The sequence below is a fragment of the Somniosus microcephalus genome, chromosome 9 (genome assembly GCF_052327205.1).
Source record: "Somniosus microcephalus isolate GS21.2 chromosome 9, FLI_Smic_1.0, whole genome shotgun sequence".
In the NCBI taxonomy this organism is placed as follows: domain Eukaryota; kingdom Metazoa; phylum Chordata; class Chondrichthyes; order Squaliformes; family Somniosidae; genus Somniosus; species Somniosus microcephalus.
Window position 1 is genome coordinate 55,961,933 of NC_140995.1, and position 23,614 is coordinate 55,985,546.

The following is a 23,614-nucleotide window of genomic DNA, read 5'->3' on the forward strand; positions in this document are numbered from 1 at the left end:
TTGCTCCATAGCTCTTTGCCAGATAGCCGGAGCTGATGCCACTCCGAAAACCAGTCGATTGTACTGGTACAGGCCTTTGTGTGTGTTTATCGTGAGATACTTTTTAGAGGCCTCCTCAACCTTCATCTGTAGATATGCCTGTGCTAAGTCAATTTTGGTGAAATGTTTCCCTCCGGATAGTGAGGCGAAAATATCTTCTATCCTCGGAAGAGGATACTGTACCATGTGAAGAACCGAGTTTACAGTCACCTTGAAGTCCCCACAGATGCGAACTTTTCTCTGTTCTTCAGATTTATCATTATTCAACGTTTTCTTCATGACCGGGACGATGGGTGTTGCCCACTCGCTCCAATCTACCTTGGATAACACGCCTGCTTTTTCCAAATTCTCCAGCTCTGCCTCGACGGCTGGACGAATTGCGTACGGCACCGGCCTTGCCTTAAAAAACTTGGGAATTGCCGCATCTTCCACTTTTATTGAGGCGGTGGCGCCTTTCAGGGTTCCTAGTTCCTGTTGAAACACTTCTTTGGCGTTAGCCAAGATTTCTTTTAATCGTCCAGGTATGACGTCATCATCGTTTTTTTTCTTACTGGTCACCGTCAGTGCCTGAATGGAGTGCCAGTCTAAACGTATCTTTCTGATCCATTCACGTCCCAACAACGGTGGACCACCATCTTGCAGAACGTATAAATACAACTTCTGTATTTCCTTGCCGTTGTATACAACAGGCACCCTTATTTTCCCTCTGGGGTATACTTTCTGCCCCGTATATGTCTTCAAGACAATGGATGTGTCTTTCAAAGGTATATGCGGGAATAGCCGCTCGTAATCCCGTCGACTCATGATGGTCAGAGCTGATCCTGTATCTAGCTCCATTTTGACTGGGGACCCCGCTATTGTGAGGGTAACCCAAATGGTCTGGTAATCTTCTTTGGCAATTACATTATGTAATTTGAGACAGCTTAGTCTCTTGTTTCCGGAGTCGCTATCGCTCTTCTGGTCTTCGGAGCTACTGTCCGTCATCATTTGTACCTTTCTGTACTTTTCCTTATTGACCTTTTTACTGTCAGCGGATTTCTTTCCAGATCTGCATACACGTGCAATGTGTCCCATCTTTCCGCATTGCCTGCATGCTTTGTCCTTGATCCAGCAGTCCTTCTGGTCATGGGTGGATCTGCCGCAGCGATAACATCTCTCGAAACCCCGTGTCATTTCATGGGTGCCGAAGTCCTGTGGCTTTTGCTGTATCTCTGCAGCTCCTCTTGCTGCTGCTTCGTATGATACAGCCACACTGAAAGCCTTGTCCAGTGTCAAATCTTTCTCAGAAAGTAGTCTTTTCTGTGTTCCTTCGCTTAGGAGACTGCAGACGAATTTGTCTCGTAGAGAATCTGCCAGTCCTGCCCCGAATTGGCAGTGCTTTGACAGCTTTCGTAATTCGGTGAGGTAATCAGCGTTACTTTCATTCTTGTGCTGATTCCTCCTGAAGAATTTGAATCGTTCCGCTATCAGCAGCAGTGTTGGGTTTAAGTGCTCCTGTAAGGTATCAACAATCTCCTTAAAATTCTTGTCCATCAGTTTGGCTGGAGTGATCAAGTTTCATAACAGCCCATATGTCCTTGCGCCCATCAGATTTAGAAGTACCGATGCCTTTTTATCATCCGCTACTTCATTCGCCTTGCAATATACCTCCACTCTTTCCACATATGTGGTCCAATCTTCTATATCACTATCGAAAGCAGTAATATTGCCAGTCTTCGGCATCTTGAAAATCTAAAATGGCGCTTCCCGCGCTTTTCTTTCTTCCCCGCCGAGTTAAGATGGCGCCTCCCGCGCTTTCCTGTGGCTGTCGCTGCTGCCAACGCTGTTCTCCGCGGTTCCCGTTGCGACCTGCAGCTTTTCGCGGTATTTCTATTTTTTTTATATATCGCTTCAATAGTTTCTCCGTTACTTGGAGAACCGTTCCCGTCGTGGAGCGGACCCTCTGGGACTTTCCCCTCCCGCTGCTCGGTCCAAACGCCGACCTGCTTTGCAGCACTGGCCACGCCCTGAGTGCTCCACCCTCTCTCTCTCTTTGCTTCTGCTTCCCGACTCGCTGCCCGGCCCCGTTGCAGAGCCACCCAATCGAGCTCTAGCCCGCCGCAGCCCAGGAAGGATCAGTGCACTACCTGCAACCAGCCCGTTTAGCTGGGGAAACCACAGACTGGAGACCAAGCCTGGCCCTCGTTTTCGAGTTTCTTCGAGTTTTTTTTTCTTGCTTCTGGCTTCGACCTTCGTCTGAGGAATCGATCCCCTTGAGGTGCTGCCGAATTGCAGGTAAGTTCGTTTCTAACTCGTCGCCACTGTTAGATCCGTGTGTTAATGGAGACACGGAATGCAGGAGTTGATTTAACAAGTGTTTACTGAACAAAGTCTGGAGGTGAACTAACAACACAAGACGCTACACGGGCTTATATACCCGAGTGGTCACTACTGGTACTACAGTATACAGGGGCTTCAAAAACATAGTTCCTCTTAAGGGTACATACACTACATGGGTAGACCATTCAGCCATCCAATTAGATCATAGCTGATCTGTATCTCAACTCCACCCACCTTGGTTTCTTAACCCTTAATACTCCTGCCTAACAAAAATCTATCAATTTATTTTGAAATTTCCAATTGACCACCAGCCTCAACCGCTTTTTTGAGGGGCGGAGGGGAGCGTTCCAGATTTCCACTACCCTTTGTGTGATGAAGTGCTCCCTGACATCACCCCCGAGCGGCCTAGCTCAAAATTTAAGGCTAAGCGCCCTTGTTCTGGACTCCCCCACCAGAGGAAATAGTTTAGCTCTATCTGCCCTAAAACGCCATTAATCATCTCAAGCACCTTAATTAGATCCTTAATTTTCTATACAAGCCTAGTCTATTCAACCTGTCCTCATAATTTAACCCTTTTAGCCTCTATAGACACCATTAGATGGTTATTCACAATGAGGGAAATGTTAGATGTTACAGTTCTGTTCTTTAAAAACTCAAATACATAGTTGCTATCGAGTGTGCCAAAACCAAGCAGGCATTCGTGCAGTAATTCACGCAAACTACAACGTCTACACAAATTCAGGTCTACAACCCACTTCAGTATTAGCTGGGCATTTTCCAACTCTAGAAACAAAGGCTTTCAAGAGAAGAAGTATTGGATTCTCTATACAGCAGGCGTTGGTCTCATTCCCACCAACTGATCAAAGGCTTTAGGCAGACTGATCCTTCACAGAAATGGTTGCTTGGAAGCATGCCTTCTACCCATTTCAAGGCCCTTCTAAACTTTCTTGCCCCTCCCCTCTCATAACTGTAGTAGTTTGAGCTAAGTTATTTTCAGTGATGGATTGTTCAAAATGTGACCCAAATAATGGTGGATTAATTACTTCAGGCCAATCCTCTTATTCTACAGATGTAAATGATGAGACTTTAAATCACATCTTATTGGCTCCTCCTTACTCTCAAATATTCCAGGTTGTTTTTAAAAAAAACAGGACTCTCTTACGGCATGCGCCTAGCTATACCTGGTTCCCAAGGACCACGTTATGAAGGCAAGTATCAAAGTGGTGTTGCACAGTACATGTTAATGCAAATATTATTGGGCTTAAAAAAAAATTGTAACCAATTAAAAGCTTTAAAAAAAACCTGTCTATTTGTAAACTATCCATTTAATGGTAATTAAACCATTCTAATGCAGCTCTTGCTCAGATCCAACTTGATCTTAAAGAAAAACTGTTCCCTCACTGCAGAGATTTCTGACCAATGTCTCTTATCTGCCATGTGCAGAATACCCTGCAATAAGTCATTATTCTTCTAATGCATTGACTCCACCTTGAAGACACTGACTCCTTGATGAGATAGAATTCCGTGGCTGCTAGGTGCCCTTCTGTACCTTGTCCTAACAGCCCATTATTCATGTACGAGCCTCAGTACTGCATGTGGGTAGACTGTTCCAATGAAGGGCAACCATATCTGTGCCTGATCCTGCCTCATGCAATGTCCACATGAATTCACTTCCAGCAAGGATAGTGATCAGGAGCTGGTACCAATGTTCCCTTTAAGCTGCGTGGTCGCGCAGCACTCTGGAGGTTCTGCGCAGCCGGCTCAACAGCTTTTAAATGGAAAAACTGCGCATGTGCGGAATTTTGAAGGGCCACGGCCCAAAAAATCCTGCTGATTTTCCTGACCATGAGACCTCTTTATTAGCTGGGGTAACCAACCTCAGCAACAATTGGAGATTGAATCTGGGACATTCCTGAGCAGCATGGTTCAACTCACAGGCCTATTCTTGCAAGTTGAAACTTTGGTTACAAAAACTTTTAACGTCCTTTCTGTCCATCTTAGAAAAGACACCCAAGTGACATCTTGGCTAGGAAGTGTCACTGGACTACAAGTTAGCAAATTGAAACTAGCCAGTGGTCAATGCTGTGGCAATAATCACCATGGTAGTGTCCAATCAGTAAAATATCTCGAGACACATTATCAGCACTGGTTTTAGGGACAAATTACTTCTGTTTAGATTTAGCATTTCATCAAAAAAAATGGCACCAGTGTTTGCCCACATTTCAGAAGTGGTGGATGTCTTCATAGAACCAACAAGTCATTCTAATGCATTAACTCCTTGATGAGATACGATTCCGTGGCTGCTAGTTGCAACTTTTTTGCTTCATAGATCATATTTCACACAGAATTTTGTAATTTAAATAGAAATAGTGACAGGAGTGGGCCATTCAGTCCCTCGAGCCTGTTCTACCATTCAATTAGATCATGATTGAACTGTACCTTAACCCCATTTAATCACCTTTGACCCATATCCCTTGATACCCTTACCTAACAATAATCTGTTGATTTCAGTCTTGAAAGCTCCAACTGACCCAGCAGCCACAGCCTTTTGGGGGAGAGAGTTCCAAATTTCTACTCCCCTTTGTGTGAAGAAGTGCTTCCTAATTGCACTCCTGATTGGCCTAGCCCCAATTTAAAGATTATGCCTCCTTGTTCTGGATTCCCCCACCAGACGAAATAGATTCTCTTCATCTACTCTATCAAATCCTTTCATCATTTTAAAGACCTCGATTAGATCAGCCCTCAATCTTCTATATTCAAGGGAATACAAGTCAAGTTTATGCAACCTGGCCTCAGAATTTAACCCTTTAACACTATCACTCTGGTGAATCTGTGCTACACCCCCTCCAAGGTCAGTCTATCCTTCATGAGGTGCGGTGCCCAGGACTGAACACAATACTCCAGATGGAGACAGACCATGGCACTATATAACTGAAACATCGCTTCCTCCCCATTGTATTCCAGCCCTCTTGCGATAAAGACCAACATTCCATCAGCCTTTTTGATTGCTTTTTGTACGTGTCTACTAGCTTTTAGTGATTTGTGTACATGGACACCCAAAATCTCTGCTCTTCCACAGTTTCTAGTTTCTCACCATTTAGAAAATACAGGTACACTATCCCTTATCCGAAAGCCTTGGGACCAGCTGAGTTTCGGTTTTCGGAATTTTTCGGATTTCAGAAGGTATTATTATAAGACTGGGAAATTTGTATTTAATATAAATTTTAAAAGTTCAGGCTACCTCTTGCGACTGTTCCGTGTCTCATTCCCCTTCCTACTTCTCTGGAAAGCCGGATATCGGCTGACTTCTACTAAGCTGGCCCGCAAATCAGGTCGGGGGAGAAAAGAATATCGGACAGGCCGCGGTTCGGGTCGGGTGGGGGGGGGGTGGGGGAGAAAAGAATATCGGACAGGTCGGGGGGGGGGGGGGGGGAGAAAAGAATATCGGACGGGCTGCTGCAGCTATCGGACAGGCCGCTGTATTGTTGGGTTCACTCTCCCGGTACCTCCTTCACACTGCCCGGCTCGGCCTGCAATCTCCTACCCAGGAGGGAACCCTGTGACCCTCTGCCCTGCTCAGCGTAAGTCGTGCGCCACTCTGGTCATGTCGTGCGCATGACTTACGCTGAATGAAAAAACTTTCGGTATTTAGAGGTTTTCGGAAGTTCGGATAAAGGATAGTCTACCTGTATTCCAATTTGTCTTTCTTGGATCCAAAGTGGATGACCTCACACTTCCGCTTAGGAAATAGGAAAATATTGCAAACCGCACACAGAGCCCAGTCAAGTGCAGGCGCATCACAATTTTACACACGAGTTAAGTACTGGAGATGATTGGGACACAACAGAGGGGCCTTGGCTTGAACAGATTTTGTATTTTCAGGATTGGTTTTTGATTCACATCTTCTAAAAACAAAATTGCAGTATGGGAATGGGGAAGGGAGAGGGGTATCAAGAATTCATCAAGTATGGGAATCTAGCATCCGGAACTTTTTTCCTTAACTAGTATGTTAAAATTAGTTCTGATATGAAATCTGGGCTATAAATGGCAATAAACATCTGCAATGGCAGGAAAATCAAACCACACACTGCTGCAGATTCTGTACCGTCATCTCAACATTTATTCAGGAGAGTAATTTATTATCTTATACACTCTCTGCCTGACAATGATCAAATACTTCGAGTAAGAACCGCTGCACTGAAGCTCCTGCACAACACCAAGTGAGCAACCAGCTCCTATGAAGCAAAGTAACTGTCTTGTACATTTTTTTTGAAGAAAAACCAGTGCCTCTCCTTTCCCTGAGGCAATGAGTTATCCTGGTGTATAGTTCCACAGGCAGTGCCCGCTGTTCAGTGCCTCAGCCAGGTGACCATTCTACATGTAGGAGCCTATGCAGCGAATGCCAGCTGGAGGTGTAGAGCAGCGACGGCCAGTCTTTGTATTTGTTTTTTCACTCATTGTCGGGAGGTTGGTGTCGCTTGGCAAGGCCGGCATTTATTGCCCATCTGAAACCCAACCATGGTAGATACCAAACCCTAGATAGAATCATACAGCACAGAAAGAGGCCCTTCGGCCCATCGTGTCCACGCCGGCCAACAAGCCCTATCTATTCTAATCCCATTTTCCAGCACTTGGTCCCTAGCCTTGTATGCTATGGCGTTTCAAGTGCTCATCTAAATGCTTCTTGAATGTTGTGAGGGTTCCTGCCTCTACCACCCTTTCAGGCAGTGAGTTCAAGATTCCAACCACCCTCTGGGTGAAAAAGTTTTTCCTCAAATCCCCTCTAAACCTCCTGCCCCTTACCTTGAAACTATGCTCCCTGGTTATTGGCCCCTCTACTAAGGGGAAATGTTCCTTTCTATCTACCCTATCTATGCCCCTCATAATTTTGCACACCTCAATCAGGTCTCCCCTCAGCCTTCTCTGCTCTAAGGAAAGCAACCCCAGCCTGTCCAGTCTCTCTTCATAGCTGAAGCACTCCAGCCCAGGTAACATCCTGGTGAACCTCCTCTGCACCCTCTCCAATGCAATCACATCCTTCCTATAGTGTGGCGACCAGAACTGCACACAGTATTCCAGCTGTGGCCTAACTAGCGTTTTATACAGCTCCATCATAACCTCCCTGCTCTTATATGCTATGCCTCGGCTAATGAAGGCAAGTATCCCATATGCCTTTTTAACCACCTTATCTACCTGTCCTGCTGCCTTCAGGGATCTATGTACATGCACACCAAGGTCCCTCTGATCCTCTGTCCTTCCTAGGGTCCTAACATTCATTGTGTATTCCCTTGCCTTGTTAGTCCTCCCAAAATACATCACCTCACACTTTTCAGGGTTAAATTCCATTTGCCACTGTTCTGCCCATCTGACCAACCCGTCTATATCATCCTGTAGCCTGAGGCTTCCCTCCTCGCTATTTACCACTCCACCAATTTTCGTGTCATCTGCGAACTTACTGATCATACCTCCTACATTCATATCTAAATCATTAATGTGCACTAAAAACAGCAAGGGACCCAGCACCGATCCCTGCGGTACACTACTGGACACAGGCTTCCAGTCACTAAAACAACCTTCGACCATCACCCTCTGCCTCCTGCCACTAAGCCAATTTTGGATCCAATGTGCCAAATTGCGCTGGATCCCATGGGCTCTTACCTTCTTGACCAGTCTCCCATGCGGGACTTTGTCAAAAGCCTTACTGAAGTCCATGTAGACTACATCAACTGCACTACTTGCATCCACGCACCTAGTCACCCCATCGAAAAAGTCAATCAAATTGGTTAGACATGATCTCCCCCTGTCAAAGCCATGCTGACTATCCTTGATTAATCCTTGCCTCTCCAAGTGGAGACTAATTCTGTCCCTCAGAATTTTTTCCAATAATTTCCCTACCACTGATGTTAGGCTCACTAGCCTATAATTCCCTGGTTTATCCCTACTACCCTTCTTGAACAATGGTACTACATTAGCTGTCCTCCAGTCCTCTGGCACTTCCCCTGTGGCCAGAGAGGTTCTGAAAATTTGTGTCAGAGCCTCTGCAATCTCCTCCCTTGCCTCACACAGCAGCCCAGGATACATCTCGTCTGGGCCTGGGGATTTATCCACTTTTAAGCCCACTAAAACCGCTAGTACCTCTTCCCTCTCAATACTAATTTGTTCAAGTATATCACAATCCCCCTGCCTGATTTCTATGCCTACATCGTCCTTCTCCACAGTGAACACAGATGCAAAATATTCATTTAAAACCTCACCTACATCTTCTGGCTCTACATACAGATTGCCACTTTGGTCCCTAATGGGCCCTACTCTTTCCCTGGTTATCCTCTTGCCCTTAATATACTTATAAAACACCTTGGGATTTTCCTTTATTTTGCCCGCCAGTGTTTTTTCATGTCCCCTGTTCGCTCTCCTAATTTCTTTAAGTACCCCCCTGCACTTTCTATACTCCTCTAGGGCTTCCACTGTTTAGTCCTTTGTATCTGCCAAAAGCCTCCCTTTTTTTCCCCTAATCCATTCTTGTATATCCCTTGACATCCAGGGTTCCCTGGGCTTGTTGGTCCCACCCTTGACCTTTACGGGAACATGTTGGCGTTGCACTCTCTCTATTTCCTTTCTGAAAGACTCCTACAGCTCTGATGTGGATTTTCCTACAAGTAGCTGATCCCAGTCCACTTTGGCCAGATCCTGCCTTATCATATTAAAATCAGCCTTCCCCCAATTTAGATATTAGCACATGTTCTCTAGCCCAACCTCCAGCTAGCATCTTCCAACAGCTGCGCTCTCAAGAGTCCGAGTTTCCTCATTAACTATACGATAACATCGGCTTTTAGCACGATGGAGGGATATACATGGGGTAATATGTAATTTGCCAGTACCTTGCCAGAATCCAAGTCCAAGGCCACATGCCAGGCTTCTCATTACCAGCTGCTTAATCTAGGTCCTGCTACGTAGGGCTTTGACAAAGACGTGCTTGGTTTAAGGTGGTCTTCCCTTTCAGTGTGTTAAGGGATAGGCAGTAGCTCTCATCTCTAAAATCTTTTCCCCTTTTTGCCACCAATTCACATCAGAGCTTGGGCCTGACTTTCATACATAAACCCCCTCTGGTACGTCCTCAGAGGCTATGATCCATGTTTTAACACACATACCTCGCAAGATTAATCTGCATTGGGACTTTGCGGTCATTGAAGAAAGAAAGGCCAAGCTGCCTTCTCAGCGCAGTCCAAGCGACAGTCCAGACTAAAATTAGTATCCATCAGAACCGCTAGGTAATGATATGAATTAACAATTGGGACAGAAAATCTTTGCATTTTCTAATTATTTCCCTTAAGACAGTCATTTGAGCCTGTACTGGGAGTACCCACCAGATGTCCCACTGGTTCGACCCTTGTTTAAGATAGTGAGTAGAGCATACTAGAGCACTGGGTGAGCAGACCATCAACACAATCTCTAAAAAAAAATAAAGCAGGACCACAATTATTTTAGAAATACATGGTACAGACATCGAGACTGAACCTTTTGATGTCATCCAACACATCACTGAAGAAGATATTGAATGGGATTAGTGACTGTGGACAATCTTGCCTCATATTCTTCTTTTGAGAACAGAAATAGATAGTTTCCTAGAAGTAAAGGGAATAAAGGGTTACGGGGAGCGGGCAGGAAATTGGACATGAGTCTGGGTTCGGAATGGTCATGGCCCTGTGGGTAGTGGAGCGGGCCCAGGGGCCGTGTAGCCTTGTTCTGCTCCTACTGTGTTCTAATTCTGTTAGATTTCAGGAGATGGTTTTATTCCTGTTCCTGGCTGGGGTGGAGATCGCCTTTACAGAAGGTAAGTACTGTAGAAAATATAGGGACAGAGTGATCTCCTGGAAGAATTTCGATCGCCTAGATGGGTCGGAGAGGAATTTCCCAGATTTTTTTCTCCCAAATTGGCCATTGGGTCTTTATCTGGTTTTTCGCCTCTCCCGGGAGATCACATGGGTTCGGGTGGATGCAGAGTGATAGAAGATTTGAGGTTAGGATCAGATCAGCCATGATCTTATTGAATGGCGGAGCAGGCTCGAGGGGCCGATTGGCCTACTCCTGCTCCTATTTCTTATGTTCTTATGTTCAAGAGGGCTCCCATCTACTCTTACAGGGGCCATGGAATGAGAAGAGACACACCAGATGAAATCCAAGTACTCACATAGCCATCAGCTTCTTGAACAAAAATCATCGTAAAGCTTGGGAAATCCACGCTCATTGCTTTCAGTCTTAAGAAAATACATGAACCACAAGCTGCCCTATAAATTCCTTATTATAGAATCATACAGCATAGGAGACCATTCAGCCCATCGTGTCTGTGCCGGCTCTTGGACAGAGCTATCCAATTCGGCCCATTCCCCTGCTCTTTCCCCATAGCCCTGCAAATTTCTCCTTGGCAAATATATATCCAATTCCCCCTTATGAGAGGGAAATCCACACCATTTATTTCTGATTCTTTAGTGGGTCCCCAAAGCGTCCAATACACATGCCACAACAGGAGGATCCGCCACAACAGCCACTAATATCTGCGTGACTTCTCTCTTGCTGAAAAGGATTAGCCCCTTCTTATGGATAGAAACCACAGCTGTGCTTTGGAACACCAAAGGCATACGTGCCTCAAAGGAAATCCTTAGCCTCAGAAGGACAGGTCGCAGGCAAGTTAACAATACCAAGCACTCATCTCCAAGACCATTGCTGTTTCTGCTCTCCATCCTCTCTCGCCCCGCACCCCCCTCCCCCATCATTACCACCAAGAGCTTTTAGCAATTCAGCCTGAATACTGTCCATGCCCGAACCTTAGCATTAGAAAGCAACAGCATGAAGTCACTTTCCCCTAGCACAAAGGTTCTTTAAGGCATCTGTGCAGGAAAGACCCATTGGCTTTTCCAATCTCGCTGCAGTCATATCCTTAGTCTGGCGATTGGCTGCTGGCACCTGGAATAATGCTTTCTCCATACCCAAGGATGCCATCACGCAGTTGTTAGCCTCATCAATCATTGGTACCTATTCAACCACAACCTAATTGCATGCGCTTGTATTTTTGTATAATCAAAACTCACAGATCCCACTTCATCTGCCGAATGTCAGTCTTGATCTTGCACTCATGTTGCATCATGAGCTACCTTTGCACCAGTATACAATTGCTCCAAGTATCATCTGCTTCTATCTAACAAGCTCTAACTTCAGTCAGTGAGTCCACACTATGAGCAATTCACAGACCAGATCCCAGGCTTCACAGTTGGCAATATACTTTTGAATGCCCTGACCCAATCAGAGAAGCCATTTGCCACTGCGACTTGGCAGGCATCCACTGTTGCAAAGCCAGCATCTCACCTAAACCACCACGAGCAGCCTCCTTGATGATGATAGCGAGCCAGTGATATGACGTTTCTCAAGTGACCTCAAACAATGCAGCTGGAAAGCAAAGGCCTTGTAGTTGTGAATAGCCGACATGATATATTACCACTTTGAACCCCGTGCCATCTGAAGAATGGCCACTCAGCTAAGAAACCAGAGAGTTGTTGGAACCCACAAAACTGTACCCTAGCAAGAGACTGCAACTGCAGTTGGAGGCGGGGGGGGGGGGGGAATTGAAAGAAAAAATGTCAATGTGAAACTCTAATGCTTTTATTTTGCCTCCCTGAAAGCAATTGGCTGAAATTCAAAAATATTAATCTAACAATAGAACTCACTTCATTCATTCCTGCCCAGATGCATTCCACCGACCACATCCCTAAAGGCTAGGGAACATTTGATCATCTATTTCTGTACTTAACCTTCGATTCCATTCCTAACTAGATATTTATCCTGCTGCTTGTAGAAGTAAAGGGGCTAAATGGCAGCATTATAAGCTTTTGAATGAAGTCTATTTCAATGATCCACTACTTCGTGGGATGGGCAAAGGGTGAAGGTATTTTTTCTGATGTCTTGTTTTACTGAAGGCTCATTAATTTTGTACTCATGCCCGCCCATTATGGAGCTTATATGAAGCAACCTGCTTACATTACATTATGCAACCCTTTGGATCAGCAAGCCCTGGATTGTGTCTCTTCTCATTCTTCGATTCAGACAGTCTTACAAAGTTTTAAGTTCCAGAAACATTCTTTTGGGGAGTTGAATAAACACAGCCAAGTCATATAGCAGCTTTCCAGTTAATCTGGGTGTTGCAGTCAGCTATCTGTCCAAGTTTCTCAGTTGCTCCCTTTTTGGAAGCATAAATGTAAGATCGTCACTAATAAATCCAATAGGGAATTCGGGAGAAACTTCTTTACCCAGAGAGTGGCGAGAATGTGAAACTTGCTACCACAAGGGAGTAGTTGAGAAATACTATGCATTTAAGGGGAAGCCAGATAAACACATGAGGGAGAAAGGAATAGAAGGATATGCTGATCGTGTTAGATGAAGAGGGGTGGGAGGGGGCTTGTGTGGAGCATAAACACCGGCCTGGACCACTTGGGCTGAATGGCCTGCTTCTGTTCTGTACATTCAATGTAATTCTATGCAATATTTCTGCCCATGGATTCACAATGAAATGTAAAAGACACAGAAGGGTGTGAATGAACAGAGACCTATAGATTCAAGTACATACTACACAAGTGCAAGTGCAGGTAGGTAAAGCCATAGAGTACAAGAGTAAAGAAGTAATGGTAAATTTATACAAATCACTGCCTGGGCCATAGTTAGCATACTGTGTGCAGTTTTTGGGTGCCCCATTATGGACAGGGCATTAAAGCTAGAGAGAGGACGTACAGTGTTGATTCACCAAGATGATGCCAGGAATGGGAAATGATTCTTATGAGAGACTTGAGATACTGGGACTATTTCCACTGGAACAGAGAAGGCAAAGAGGAAATTAAAGTCTTTCAAAATTTTGAGGGGTTTGGATAAGAGTAAATACGAAGAGATTATTTCCTCTTGTTAGGCATCCAGTTATGAGGGGTTCTCAACTTATAATTGACACCAAGAGAGTGAGGAGAGAGGTTAGGAGAAATGCATTTATGCTGTGGGTTGCTGGGTGCATGGAATGTTCTGCCACAGGGAATGGTTGACAGAGACACCAGTGCATCTTTTAAGGGAAAATTGGATAAATATTTGAAGCAGAGCAAGATATGGGGATGGAGTGAAGCTGTGGGATTAGTTTTGCATTGCTTTAACAAAAAGTCAACAGACCAAATAGCTTTCCTCCTCTATGAATCAAGGAGCAGGATAGGCGAGCCAGCCTCGAGTCATTCAATTAGATCATGGCTGGCCTGTACCTCAACTCCATTTATCCACCTTTGCTTCATATCCCTTGATATCCTTAACCAACAAAAACCTATTGACCTTAGTCTTTAAAGCTTCAACTGATCCAGCATCCACAGCATTTTGAGAGAGTGCATGCCAGATTTTTTAATGACATTTTGTGTGAAGAAGTGCTTCCTGATCTTACTCCTAAATCGCCTAGTTCTAATTTGAGGATTATGTCCCCCTTGTTCTCCTAAGGAAATAGATTCTGCTGTAAACTTCTATGGTTCAAACATTATTTGATCTTCCTGCCCCTTCCTGATATCTATTTATCATTCTCTTTCCCCTCATTGTGAGTTCTTTTGGCAGGTTAGACGCTTTCTTTTATTTTGAATAGTAAAGGGGATAGGACAGGAGAGTGGAGTTGAGGTAGAAGATTAGCCATGACCTTATTGAATGGCAGAGCAGGCTCGAAGGGCCTACTCCCGCTCCTATTGCTTATGCTCTTATGACACTGTTCACAAAGGATTATGGGAGTTCCCCTAGCGTCCTGGCCAATATTGACACTTAAACCAGTATTACTGAAAAGCAGATGGGGGTAAAATTGGTCTATGCGAGTAGTGCGAAACGGGTTCAAAGTGAATTGGCAGCCCGTTTTACACAGCCCCTGTAAAATTCTGTTTATTATCCAGATCTATGGTTATATACAAACAATTCAACATGGAGCTAGATTATCTTGGCATCCAGTGCTTTAAAAAAAATAATGCAGTAACAGGGTCAGTCCAAATGAAATGAGCCTCTCTGTTATGCTCCATCAGGAACTGGAAAATGTCATTAGGTCCAACAAGCCAATTGATTTTTCACAGAAGATATAAACACACCAAGTTCCTCAATCTGTTCTCCAGAAACAATTTTCAATGAACCCATTTATACATTTCATTTCAGTGGCCTTCCCTAGTCACAATTCACAGACCTATTACATTGTGTTTTTTTGATCTTCTACCTTGACTTTAATTTGTGTCCCCTTGTAGTTGAGCTCATTGTCATAGTAAGCAATTTTTCCTAGGTCACCTACATAATCTTAAAAACTTAAATTTGCTTATTTAAATGCAATCTCGTACCTAATGTAACTCATTGTTTTCTAAAGTTGGATCCAACCATGTAATTAGGAGGCTATTCAAACCACCTTGTATTTTATCTCATTTTAGTTTTCAAATCCCTCCCCATTTCTGTAAACTCCTCCAGCCCCACAACCCCCAGAGATCTCTGCGCATCCCCGATATTCATCGCTCCATCAGTGGCGGCCATGCCTTCAGCGGCCTGGGCCCTGGGCTCTGGAATTATTTCCCTAAACCCCTCCACCCCTCTCTCCTCTTTTAAAACGCTCCTTAAAACCTACCGCCACCTGTCCCAATATCTCATGTGGCTCGGTGTCAAATTTTGTTCGATAACACTCCTGTGAAGCGCCTTGGGACATGTTAAAGGCGCTATACAAGTGCAAGTTGTTTTTGTTGCTGCTGCTGCTAGGAAACCAAGCAAGATTCCCTTTAAGTGTTGTTACATGATAAATATTCATGAGGTCAATGGATGCTTGAACCACACGAGTCATCTTTGGGCACTCAGCAGTTCATGAACGGGACTAAAGTTGACTTTCTTTTTGTGGTGTGTGGCAGCTGGCAGCTGCAAACATCCGACTGAAAGCCCAATTTGCTGCGTCACAGCTTCCAGTCGAGGATGTTTACAGTAGCACATACTGTCAACCTACTAGAACAGCTGCTGCTCTGTCCCAATGTACCATCTAACACTAGTTAGCAGGAATAACTGGGCAGGTCCATGAAGTCCAACATGGCCTGATCACAGCAGAAGAAGAAAAAACAATTACAAAAGTAAATCGTTCAATTGGGTATAGACTGTTGGGGCCACAATTAGATCCTTGGACAAACATGCAAAAAAGTTACAGAAGACTGAACAGCGACCCACAGCCGCACGTCACCAGCTACATATATTACAAGGTGGAAACAAAAATATTTATTGGCTTTCTTAACAGATACAGAGCCTTAAAAGGTTCATCAGATGCCAAAGATAGAAAGATAATTCACTCACCATACAGAATGAATCTAGCAAGTTTGTACAAAACACCCAACTGAAAGCTTGCGCCTCCAAAGATCCCAGTTAAAAATGTTTACATTAACTTGGCTCTACTAAAAATTAACCAATATGGTTGATTCCCGAGCCCCTCCCAGCACACTAAATGGAACTTCGGAAAGCCCCAAAACTGCCCAACAAATAATGAAGGGAAACTTGTGTCAAGCAGCAGCTGTGTGTTCCACCTGACCACTGACATGATCGACATCCCAACAAACCATAGGAAAAGCTTCTTTAGGCACGACTCCAGACCAGTTACTCTCCTAACTAGAGACAGCTCTGTTAACATATTCATGTTTGGTACACAGTATATATGTGGCCAATGGCAGAAAAGCAAAATCACAGAGTGTACTGTACAAATGACACAGCCCGCAGTGCTGTTTGCAGGCACTGGTATCCTCACATTGTATTGGTAGGTAAGCATCATGTTTTTTTCATTTATGAAATAAACCCTTTAGCCGTGTACATATTTTGGTTTGAGGACCAGATTTTAAGATTTCTTTCTCAGACATTTTCAGATGACCTTTTACTAAGTTCAAAGACGGACAGAAGGCTCGAGTGGAGAGTTTTGCTTTTTTGCCGATGAAAACTCAAACGATAGAAAAAAAATCAACACCGCCCCCAACATCAGGAGACACAGAACTAATTGGAATTTTTTGTTGTTGATATTTTGTAAAATAAACAAACTCTTGGCTGTCCAGTGTGTGACATAGAAACTCTGGACACCCAAATCACAAACAAGGGTGTTTAGCAACAGTTCCATTCTAAGAGAATCAACTTCCCAGCCTTTAAAGACCTTCCTACACATCACTCAACCAGTATTTCTTAAGCACTGGGAGTAAAAGACTAATTTCACAGTCAACAGGTGAAACAGATGTATAATTCTGGAGCAGTCGGCTTCACCGCCATTGACTTTGTGCTATTAAAACTTCCTGGCAACCCGCATAGTCTCACTGGGTCCAGTCAGTAGCAGAACAAAGCAGAGCTTTATCGCAGCAAAGAAACCCTGCATTCCAGGAATTCTTAACACTTGGCACGTTAATCCAAGGTTGGGGGGGGGTGGGGGAGGGTAATATATTTTCTAAGCTACATATATAAAACTACAAATTTCCCACCAGGATGATTTTATTCTGTCAAGTATGTCTGACAGTGCCCAACTGAGAAACATTAGAAATTAATGTTTCTCTCATTAATAGTCATCAGGTCAACAAGACATAAAAGACTCAAATTAGTTGAAGCGCTAAATTTTAGGAAAATTTGGCACAATGTAGCTGGAATATCACATGATTTCTTACCTTCTTTACTCAGTCTCCAGTTCATTACGAGGAACATATCAAATAGATCAAGCATTACGAAAGACAAATCAAGGCAATCTCTGATCAGAAAGGCAAGATCATATTATTTAATGTCTAACGCTACACCTGGCAGCAACCTAAAAGAGAGTTCAAAGGCACACAGTTAGGTAACAGAATTGTAGGTTTCATTTTTTTTTATAAAAGTCATTCAAAATTGCCAGCTAGGTCTTCTACCATTTCACCTCTCTTTCTGGTACTTAAATTATGGAAGAGCTGACTAAGGTGAGACACCTACTGCCACCACACACCTTCCACACTGCAGTCCATTTCCAACAAGAAAGACATCTTCAAAATTGTTAAACTCCTTATTATTTCTGGCTGACAACAGTGCCATTCATGGTGTTCCGATGGCCCGAGCTGTTAATTTTTATTAATCGAGAAACCAAGAATGATGGACCTGGACCACGGAAGGTGAAGGAGACTACGAAGGTTGCAACGAACAGGAGATGCAGTAAAATAAAACGAATGGTGGTAGTCGGCTGACACAAAGTCTATAGATTGCAGAAGGGAGGAGGAAGGGAACACCAAGTAAAGTGTTCCATAGACTGGTGGGGGGCTTCCTGGAACGAGTGAGTCAAGAACAGGAACAAGACACTTCGTAGACTGTTGGACAATATGATGGTCACCTCCCCTCCCAGTTTTACTTCCTCCCATATCTTCTGAATATGGGTACTTTGGCCTCACCTGCTCCCTAAAGTATGTGCTCTTGGGCCCAAAATTAAAATCCGAGGAATGCTTCAACAGACTAAATTCCCCTTTTTAAAGACAAAGATAGAGAGGGAGTCGCTCTTCAGGTGGCTTTTTCACTGAATCTAGAAAATCAGCCAGCCGAGAAGAATTGGGATTAACTTTAACATTGCTTTGATTATCTTTACTCAATTAAAAAAAATACTCTGTGTTGCATGTGCTGATGACATCATCTTTGGGTTGAAGGAGTGACAGAGCCCAACCATGCAGCAGAAACCAATTAACATTCATACAGCTGTGTTCATTTAAACTGGTATTATTTCAGCTCCCTTACACTGCCAGAATGGAAAATCACCCATTCCATTATCCTACTGATGTCATTTAAGCAAGATTACTTTATAAAAAAAAGACAAACAGTAAAAATGCAGAGATGCAACTTTTTGTAATAGCTGAATTTTTAATAGGCATCCTGATGGCAACTCCATCTTAACATCTGACCCATCCATTGTTTCTATCAGCAAGTACAGTGACCACCTAAAGGCACATATCCACGCCTTTCCACTGTAAACAATTTAATCTTGGTGCATTTTACATCTTTGGTGCTTTTGTTCTGTTCTATAATTGACATTCCAGGACTAATGTTTCACTGAGTATAGAGGGCTAAAAATTACTTCAAATAACAAGACTAACAATTCTCCACCCTCATTCATCAGGATCTATACCAAGTTCGTTGATATTTAGACATTTTTATTTTATAGGTGATGCAATTTCACAGATGGTACAATATTTTAATGTGCCAATGTGCCAATATGCCAAGTCACAAAGCAGTAAAAAGACTTGCATTTATATAGCGCCTTGCACGACCTCAGGACATCCCAATGCTTACATAAGGACATATAAGAAATAAGAATAGGAGTAGGCCACTCGGCCCTTCGAGCCTGCTCTGCCATTCAATGAGATCATGGCTGATTTTCTGCCTCAACGCCATTCACCGGCCATATCGTCATATCCCTTGATGCCCTTACTGGTCAGAAATCTATCGACTTCTGTTTTGTATATACCCAATGACTGAGCCTCCACAGCCCTCTGGGGTAGAGAATTCCAAAGATTCACCACCCTCTGTGTGAAGAAATTTCTTCTCATCTCAGTCCTGAATGGCGTACCCTTTACCTTGAGGTTGTGGCCCCTGGTTCTAGACTCCCCAGCCAAGGGAAATATTCTCCCAGCATCTACCCTATCAAGCCCTGTAATAATTTTGTATGCTTCAAATGAGATCCCCTCTCATTCTTCTGAAATCAAGAGAATACAGACCTAGTTTACTCAGTCTCTTCTCATACGACAGTCCTGCCATCCCAGGAATCAATCTCGTAAACCTTCGTTGCACTCCCTCTATGACAAGTATATCCTTCCTTAGGTAAGGAGACCAAAATTGTAGACAGTACTCCAGGTGTGGTCTCACCAGGGCCCTATATAATTGGAGTAAGACTTATTTACTCCTGTACTCAAATCCTCTTGTAATGAAGGCCAGCATACCATTTGCCTTCCTAAGGGCTTGCTCATGTACAAGGACACCCAAGTCCCTTTTGAGCATCTGCATTCCCCAATCTTTCACCATTTAGGAAATACTCTGCCTTTCTGTTTTTTCTACCAAAGTGGATAACGTCACATTTATCCACATTATATTCCATCTGCCATGTTCTCGCCCACTCACTGGGCCTGTCGAGATCCCCTTGAAGCCTCTTCACATCCTCTTCGCAACGAACACTGCCACCTAGCTTTGTATCACCAACAAATTTGGAAATGTTACATTTAGTCCCCTCATCCAAATCATTGATATAGATTGTGAATAGCTGGGACTCAAGCACCGATCCTTACATAGAAACATAGAAGATAGGAGCAGGAGTATGCCATTCGGCCCCTCGAGCCTGCTCCGCCATTCAATGCGATCATGGCTGATCATCCAATTTCAGTACCTGGTCCCTGCTTTCTCCCCATACCCCTGGATCCCTTTAGCCTTAAGAAATATATCCAACTCCTTCTTCAATATATGAATTGGCTTCTACTGCCTTCTGTGGTAGAGAATTCCACAGGTTCACCACTCTCTGGGTGAAGAAATTCCTTCTCATTTCTGTCCTAAATGGCCTACCCCTTATCCTTAGACTGTGACCCCTGGTACTGGACTCCCCGACCATCGGGAACATCCTTCCTGCATCTAGTCTGTCCAGTCCTGTCAGAATTTTATAAGTTTCAATAAGATCTCCTCTCATTCTTCTAAACTCCAGCGAGTACAAGCCCAATCGTCCCAATCTCTCCTCATACATCATTCCTGCCATCCCAGGTATCAGCCTGGTGAATCTTCGCTGAATTCCTTCCATGGCAAGAACATCCTTCCTCAGATAAGGCGACCAAAACTGCACACAATACTCAAGATGTGGTCTCACCAAGGCCCTGTACAACTGCAGCAAGACATCCTTGTTCCTGTACTCAAACCCTCTCACTACGAAGGCCAACATACCATTTGCCTTCTTAACCACCTGCTGCACCTGCATGCTTACCTTCAGCAACTGGTGCACAAGGACACCAAGGTCTCGTTGCACTTCTCCTTCTCCCAATCTATTGCCATTCAGATAATAATCTGCCTTCCTGTTTTTGACACCAAAGTGGATAACCTCACATTTATCCACATTATAGTGCATCTGCCATACTTTTGCCCAATCACCCAACCTGTCCAAATCATCCTGTAGTTTCTCGGCATCCTCCTCACAGCACACACACCCACCCACCCAGCTTTGTGTTGTCTGCAAATTTGGAGATATTACATCTAGTTCCCTTGTCTAGATCATTAATATATATTGTGAATAGCTGGGGTCCAAGGACCGATTCCTGCAGTACCCCACTAGTCACTGCCTGCCACTCGGAAAAAGACCAGTTTATTCCAACTCTTTGCTTTCTGTCTGCCAACCAGTTCTCTATCCAAGTCAATACCTTGCCCCCAATCCCATGTGCCTTAACTTTACATGCTAATCTCTTATGCGGGACATTATCGAAAGCCTTCTGAAAGTCCAAATACACCACATCCACTGGTTCTCCCTTATCTATTTTACCAGTTACATCCTCAAAAAATTCCAGTAGATTGGTCAAGCACGATTTACCTTTTGTAAATCCATGTTGACTTTGTCCGATCCTGTCACGGTTTTCCAAGTGCTCTGCTATTACATCTTTTATAATGAACTCTAGCATTTTCCCCACTACCGATGTCAGGCTTACCGGTCTGCAATTCCCCGTTTTCTCTCTACCACCTTTTGTGAATAGTGGGGTTAACATTAGCTACCCTCCAATCCATGGGTACTGTTCCAGATTCCATCGAATGTTGGAAGATGATCAGCAATGCATCTACTATTTCTAGGGCCACTTCCTTAAGTACCCTAGGATGTAGATTATCAGGCCCTGGGGATTTATCCACCTTCAATCCCATCAATTTCCCTAACACCATTTCCCTACAAATACTGATTTGTCACAGTTCCTCCCTTTCATCAAACCCTATGTTCCCCGACATCTCTGGGAGGTTATTTGTGATTTATCTTACGGTACCCCACTAGTCACAGCCTGCCATCCTGAAAAAGACCCGTTTACCCCTACTCTTTGTTTTCTGTCTGTTAACCAATTCTCAATCCATGCTAGTATATTACCCCCAATTCCATGTGCCCTAATTTTGTTCACCAACCTCTTGTGTGGAACCTTATCGAAGGCCTTCTGAAAATCCAGATACACCACATTTACGGGTTCCCCTTTATCTACGCCACTAGTTACATCCTCAAAGAACTCCAACAGTATTTCCCTTTCATAAATCCATGTTGACTCTGCCCAATCTTACTATTAGTTTCTAAGTGCCCAGTTATTGCATCCTTTATAATAGATTCCAGCATTTACCCAATTACTAATGTGAGGATAACATGTCTGTAGTTCCCCATTTTCTCACTCCCTCCTTTCTTAAATAGCGGGGTTACATTTGCTAACCTCCAATCTGCAGGAACCATTCCAGAATCTATAGAATTTTGGAAGATGACAACCAATGCGTCCGCTATCCCAATGGCCACCTCTTTCAAAACCCTAGGATGTAGGTCATCCGGTCCTTGGGATTTAATCAACTTTTAGTCCCATTAATTTTGCTAGTACTGTTTTTTTACTAATAATAATTTCTTCAAGTTCCTCATTCGCGCCACACCCTTGGTTTTCTCGTATTTCTGGGAGGTTTTTTGTATCTTCCTCTGTGAAGACAGAAACAAAGTACTTATTTAATTTCTCTGTCATTTCCTCATTCTCCATTATAAATTCTCCTGTCTCTGACTGTAAAGGACCTACATTTACCTTTGCCAGTCTTTTCCTTTTCACATACCTATAGAAGCTTCTACAATCCGTTTTTATATTTTTCGCTAGTTTGTGCTCATATTCCATTTTCCCTTTATCAATTTATTGGTCCCCCTTTGCTGATTTCTAAAAAGACCCCAATCCTCAGGTTGACCGCTTTTTCTGGCAACTTTATAAGCTTGCTCCCATGCCTTAATACTAGCTTTAATTTCTTTTGTTCGCCATGGTTGGATCAACTTTCCTTTTGGGTTTTTATGCCCTAGAGGAATATATGTTTGTTGCAAATAATGCATTATTACCAGGAATGTTAGCCATTGTATGCCCACCTTCATACCTTTTAGTGTAGTTTCCCAATCTGGCATGGCCAACTTCTTCATACCCTTGTAGTTTCCTCTGATTAGATTGAAGACCTTAGTTTCAGATTGGACTCAATCACTCTCAAACTTAATGTAAAATTCAATCATATTATGACCTATCATTGTGGGCAGAGTGGCTCATCGGTCACTGCAGGAAAAGTGGATCATCGATCGCTGCCGGGAGGGTGGATCATCGATCGCTGCCGGGAGGGTGGATCATCGATCGCTGCCGGGAGGGTGGATCATCGATCGCTGCCGGGAGGGTGGCTCATCGATCGCTGCCGGGAGGGTGGCTCATCGATCGCTGCCGGGAGGGTGGCTCATCGATCGCTGCCGGGAGGGTGGCTCATCGATCGCTGCCGGGAGGGTGGCTCATCGATCGCTGCCGGGAGGGTGGCTCATCGATCGCTGCCGGGAGGGTGGCTCATCTATCGCTGCCGGGAGGGTGGCTCATCGATCGCTGCCGGGAGGGTGGCTCATCGATCGCTGCCGGGAGGGTGGCTCATCGATCGCTGCCGGGAGGGTGGGTCATCGATCGCTGCCGGGAGGGTGGGTCATCGATCGCTGCCGGGAGGGTGGGTCATCGATCGCTGCCGGGAGGGTGGGTCATCGATCGCTGCCGGGAGGGTGGGTCATCGATCGCTGCCGGGAGGGTGGGTCATCGATCGCTGCCGGGAGGGTGGGTCATCGATCGCTGCCGGGAGGGTGGATCATCGATCGCTGCCGGGAGGGTGGATCATCGATCGCTGCCGGGAGGGTGGATCATCGATCGCTGCCGGGAGGGTGGATCATCGATCGCTGCCGGGAGGGTGGATCATCGATCGCTGCCGGGAGGGTGGATCATCGATCGCTGCCGGGAGGGTGGATCATCGATCGCTGCCGGGAGGGTGGATCATCGATCGCTGCCGGGAGGGTGGATCATCGATCGCTGCCGGGAGGGTGGATCATCGATCGCTGCCGGGAGGGTGGATCATCGATCGCTGCCGGGAGGGTGGATCATCGATCGCTGCCGGGAGGGTGGATCATCGATCGCTGCCGGGAGGGTGGATCATCGATCGCTGCCGGGAGGGTGGATCATCGATCGCTGCCGGGAGA

At 44.6% G+C, this 23,614-nt stretch overlaps 1 protein-coding gene across 22 annotated transcripts in view; it reads right to left on the reverse strand.

Moving 5' to 3' along the window:
* LOC147112391 (uncharacterized) overlaps positions 1-23,614 on the reverse strand; it is a 107,542-nt gene that overhangs the window by 47,722 nt on the left and 36,206 nt on the right. For 9 of the 22 annotated variants that reach the window (XR_015079496.1, XM_085996596.1, XM_085996584.1 and 6 more), the window contains one exon: positions 17,049-17,185. The exons of 9 other annotated variants lie outside the window; for them this stretch is intronic. Coding sequence is in view for 7 of the 13 variants with exons in the window: in XM_085996584.1 (XP_085852710.1) it covers positions 17,152-17,185 (34 nt within the window). In the remaining 6 variants the exon portion in view is untranslated. Of the gene's footprint in view, positions 1-17,048; positions 17,186-21,812; positions 22,064-23,614 lie in introns of all 22 variants that reach the window. 4 more of the 22 variants (XR_015079494.1, XR_015079493.1, XR_015079495.1 and 1 more) reach the window with 1 other exon arrangement.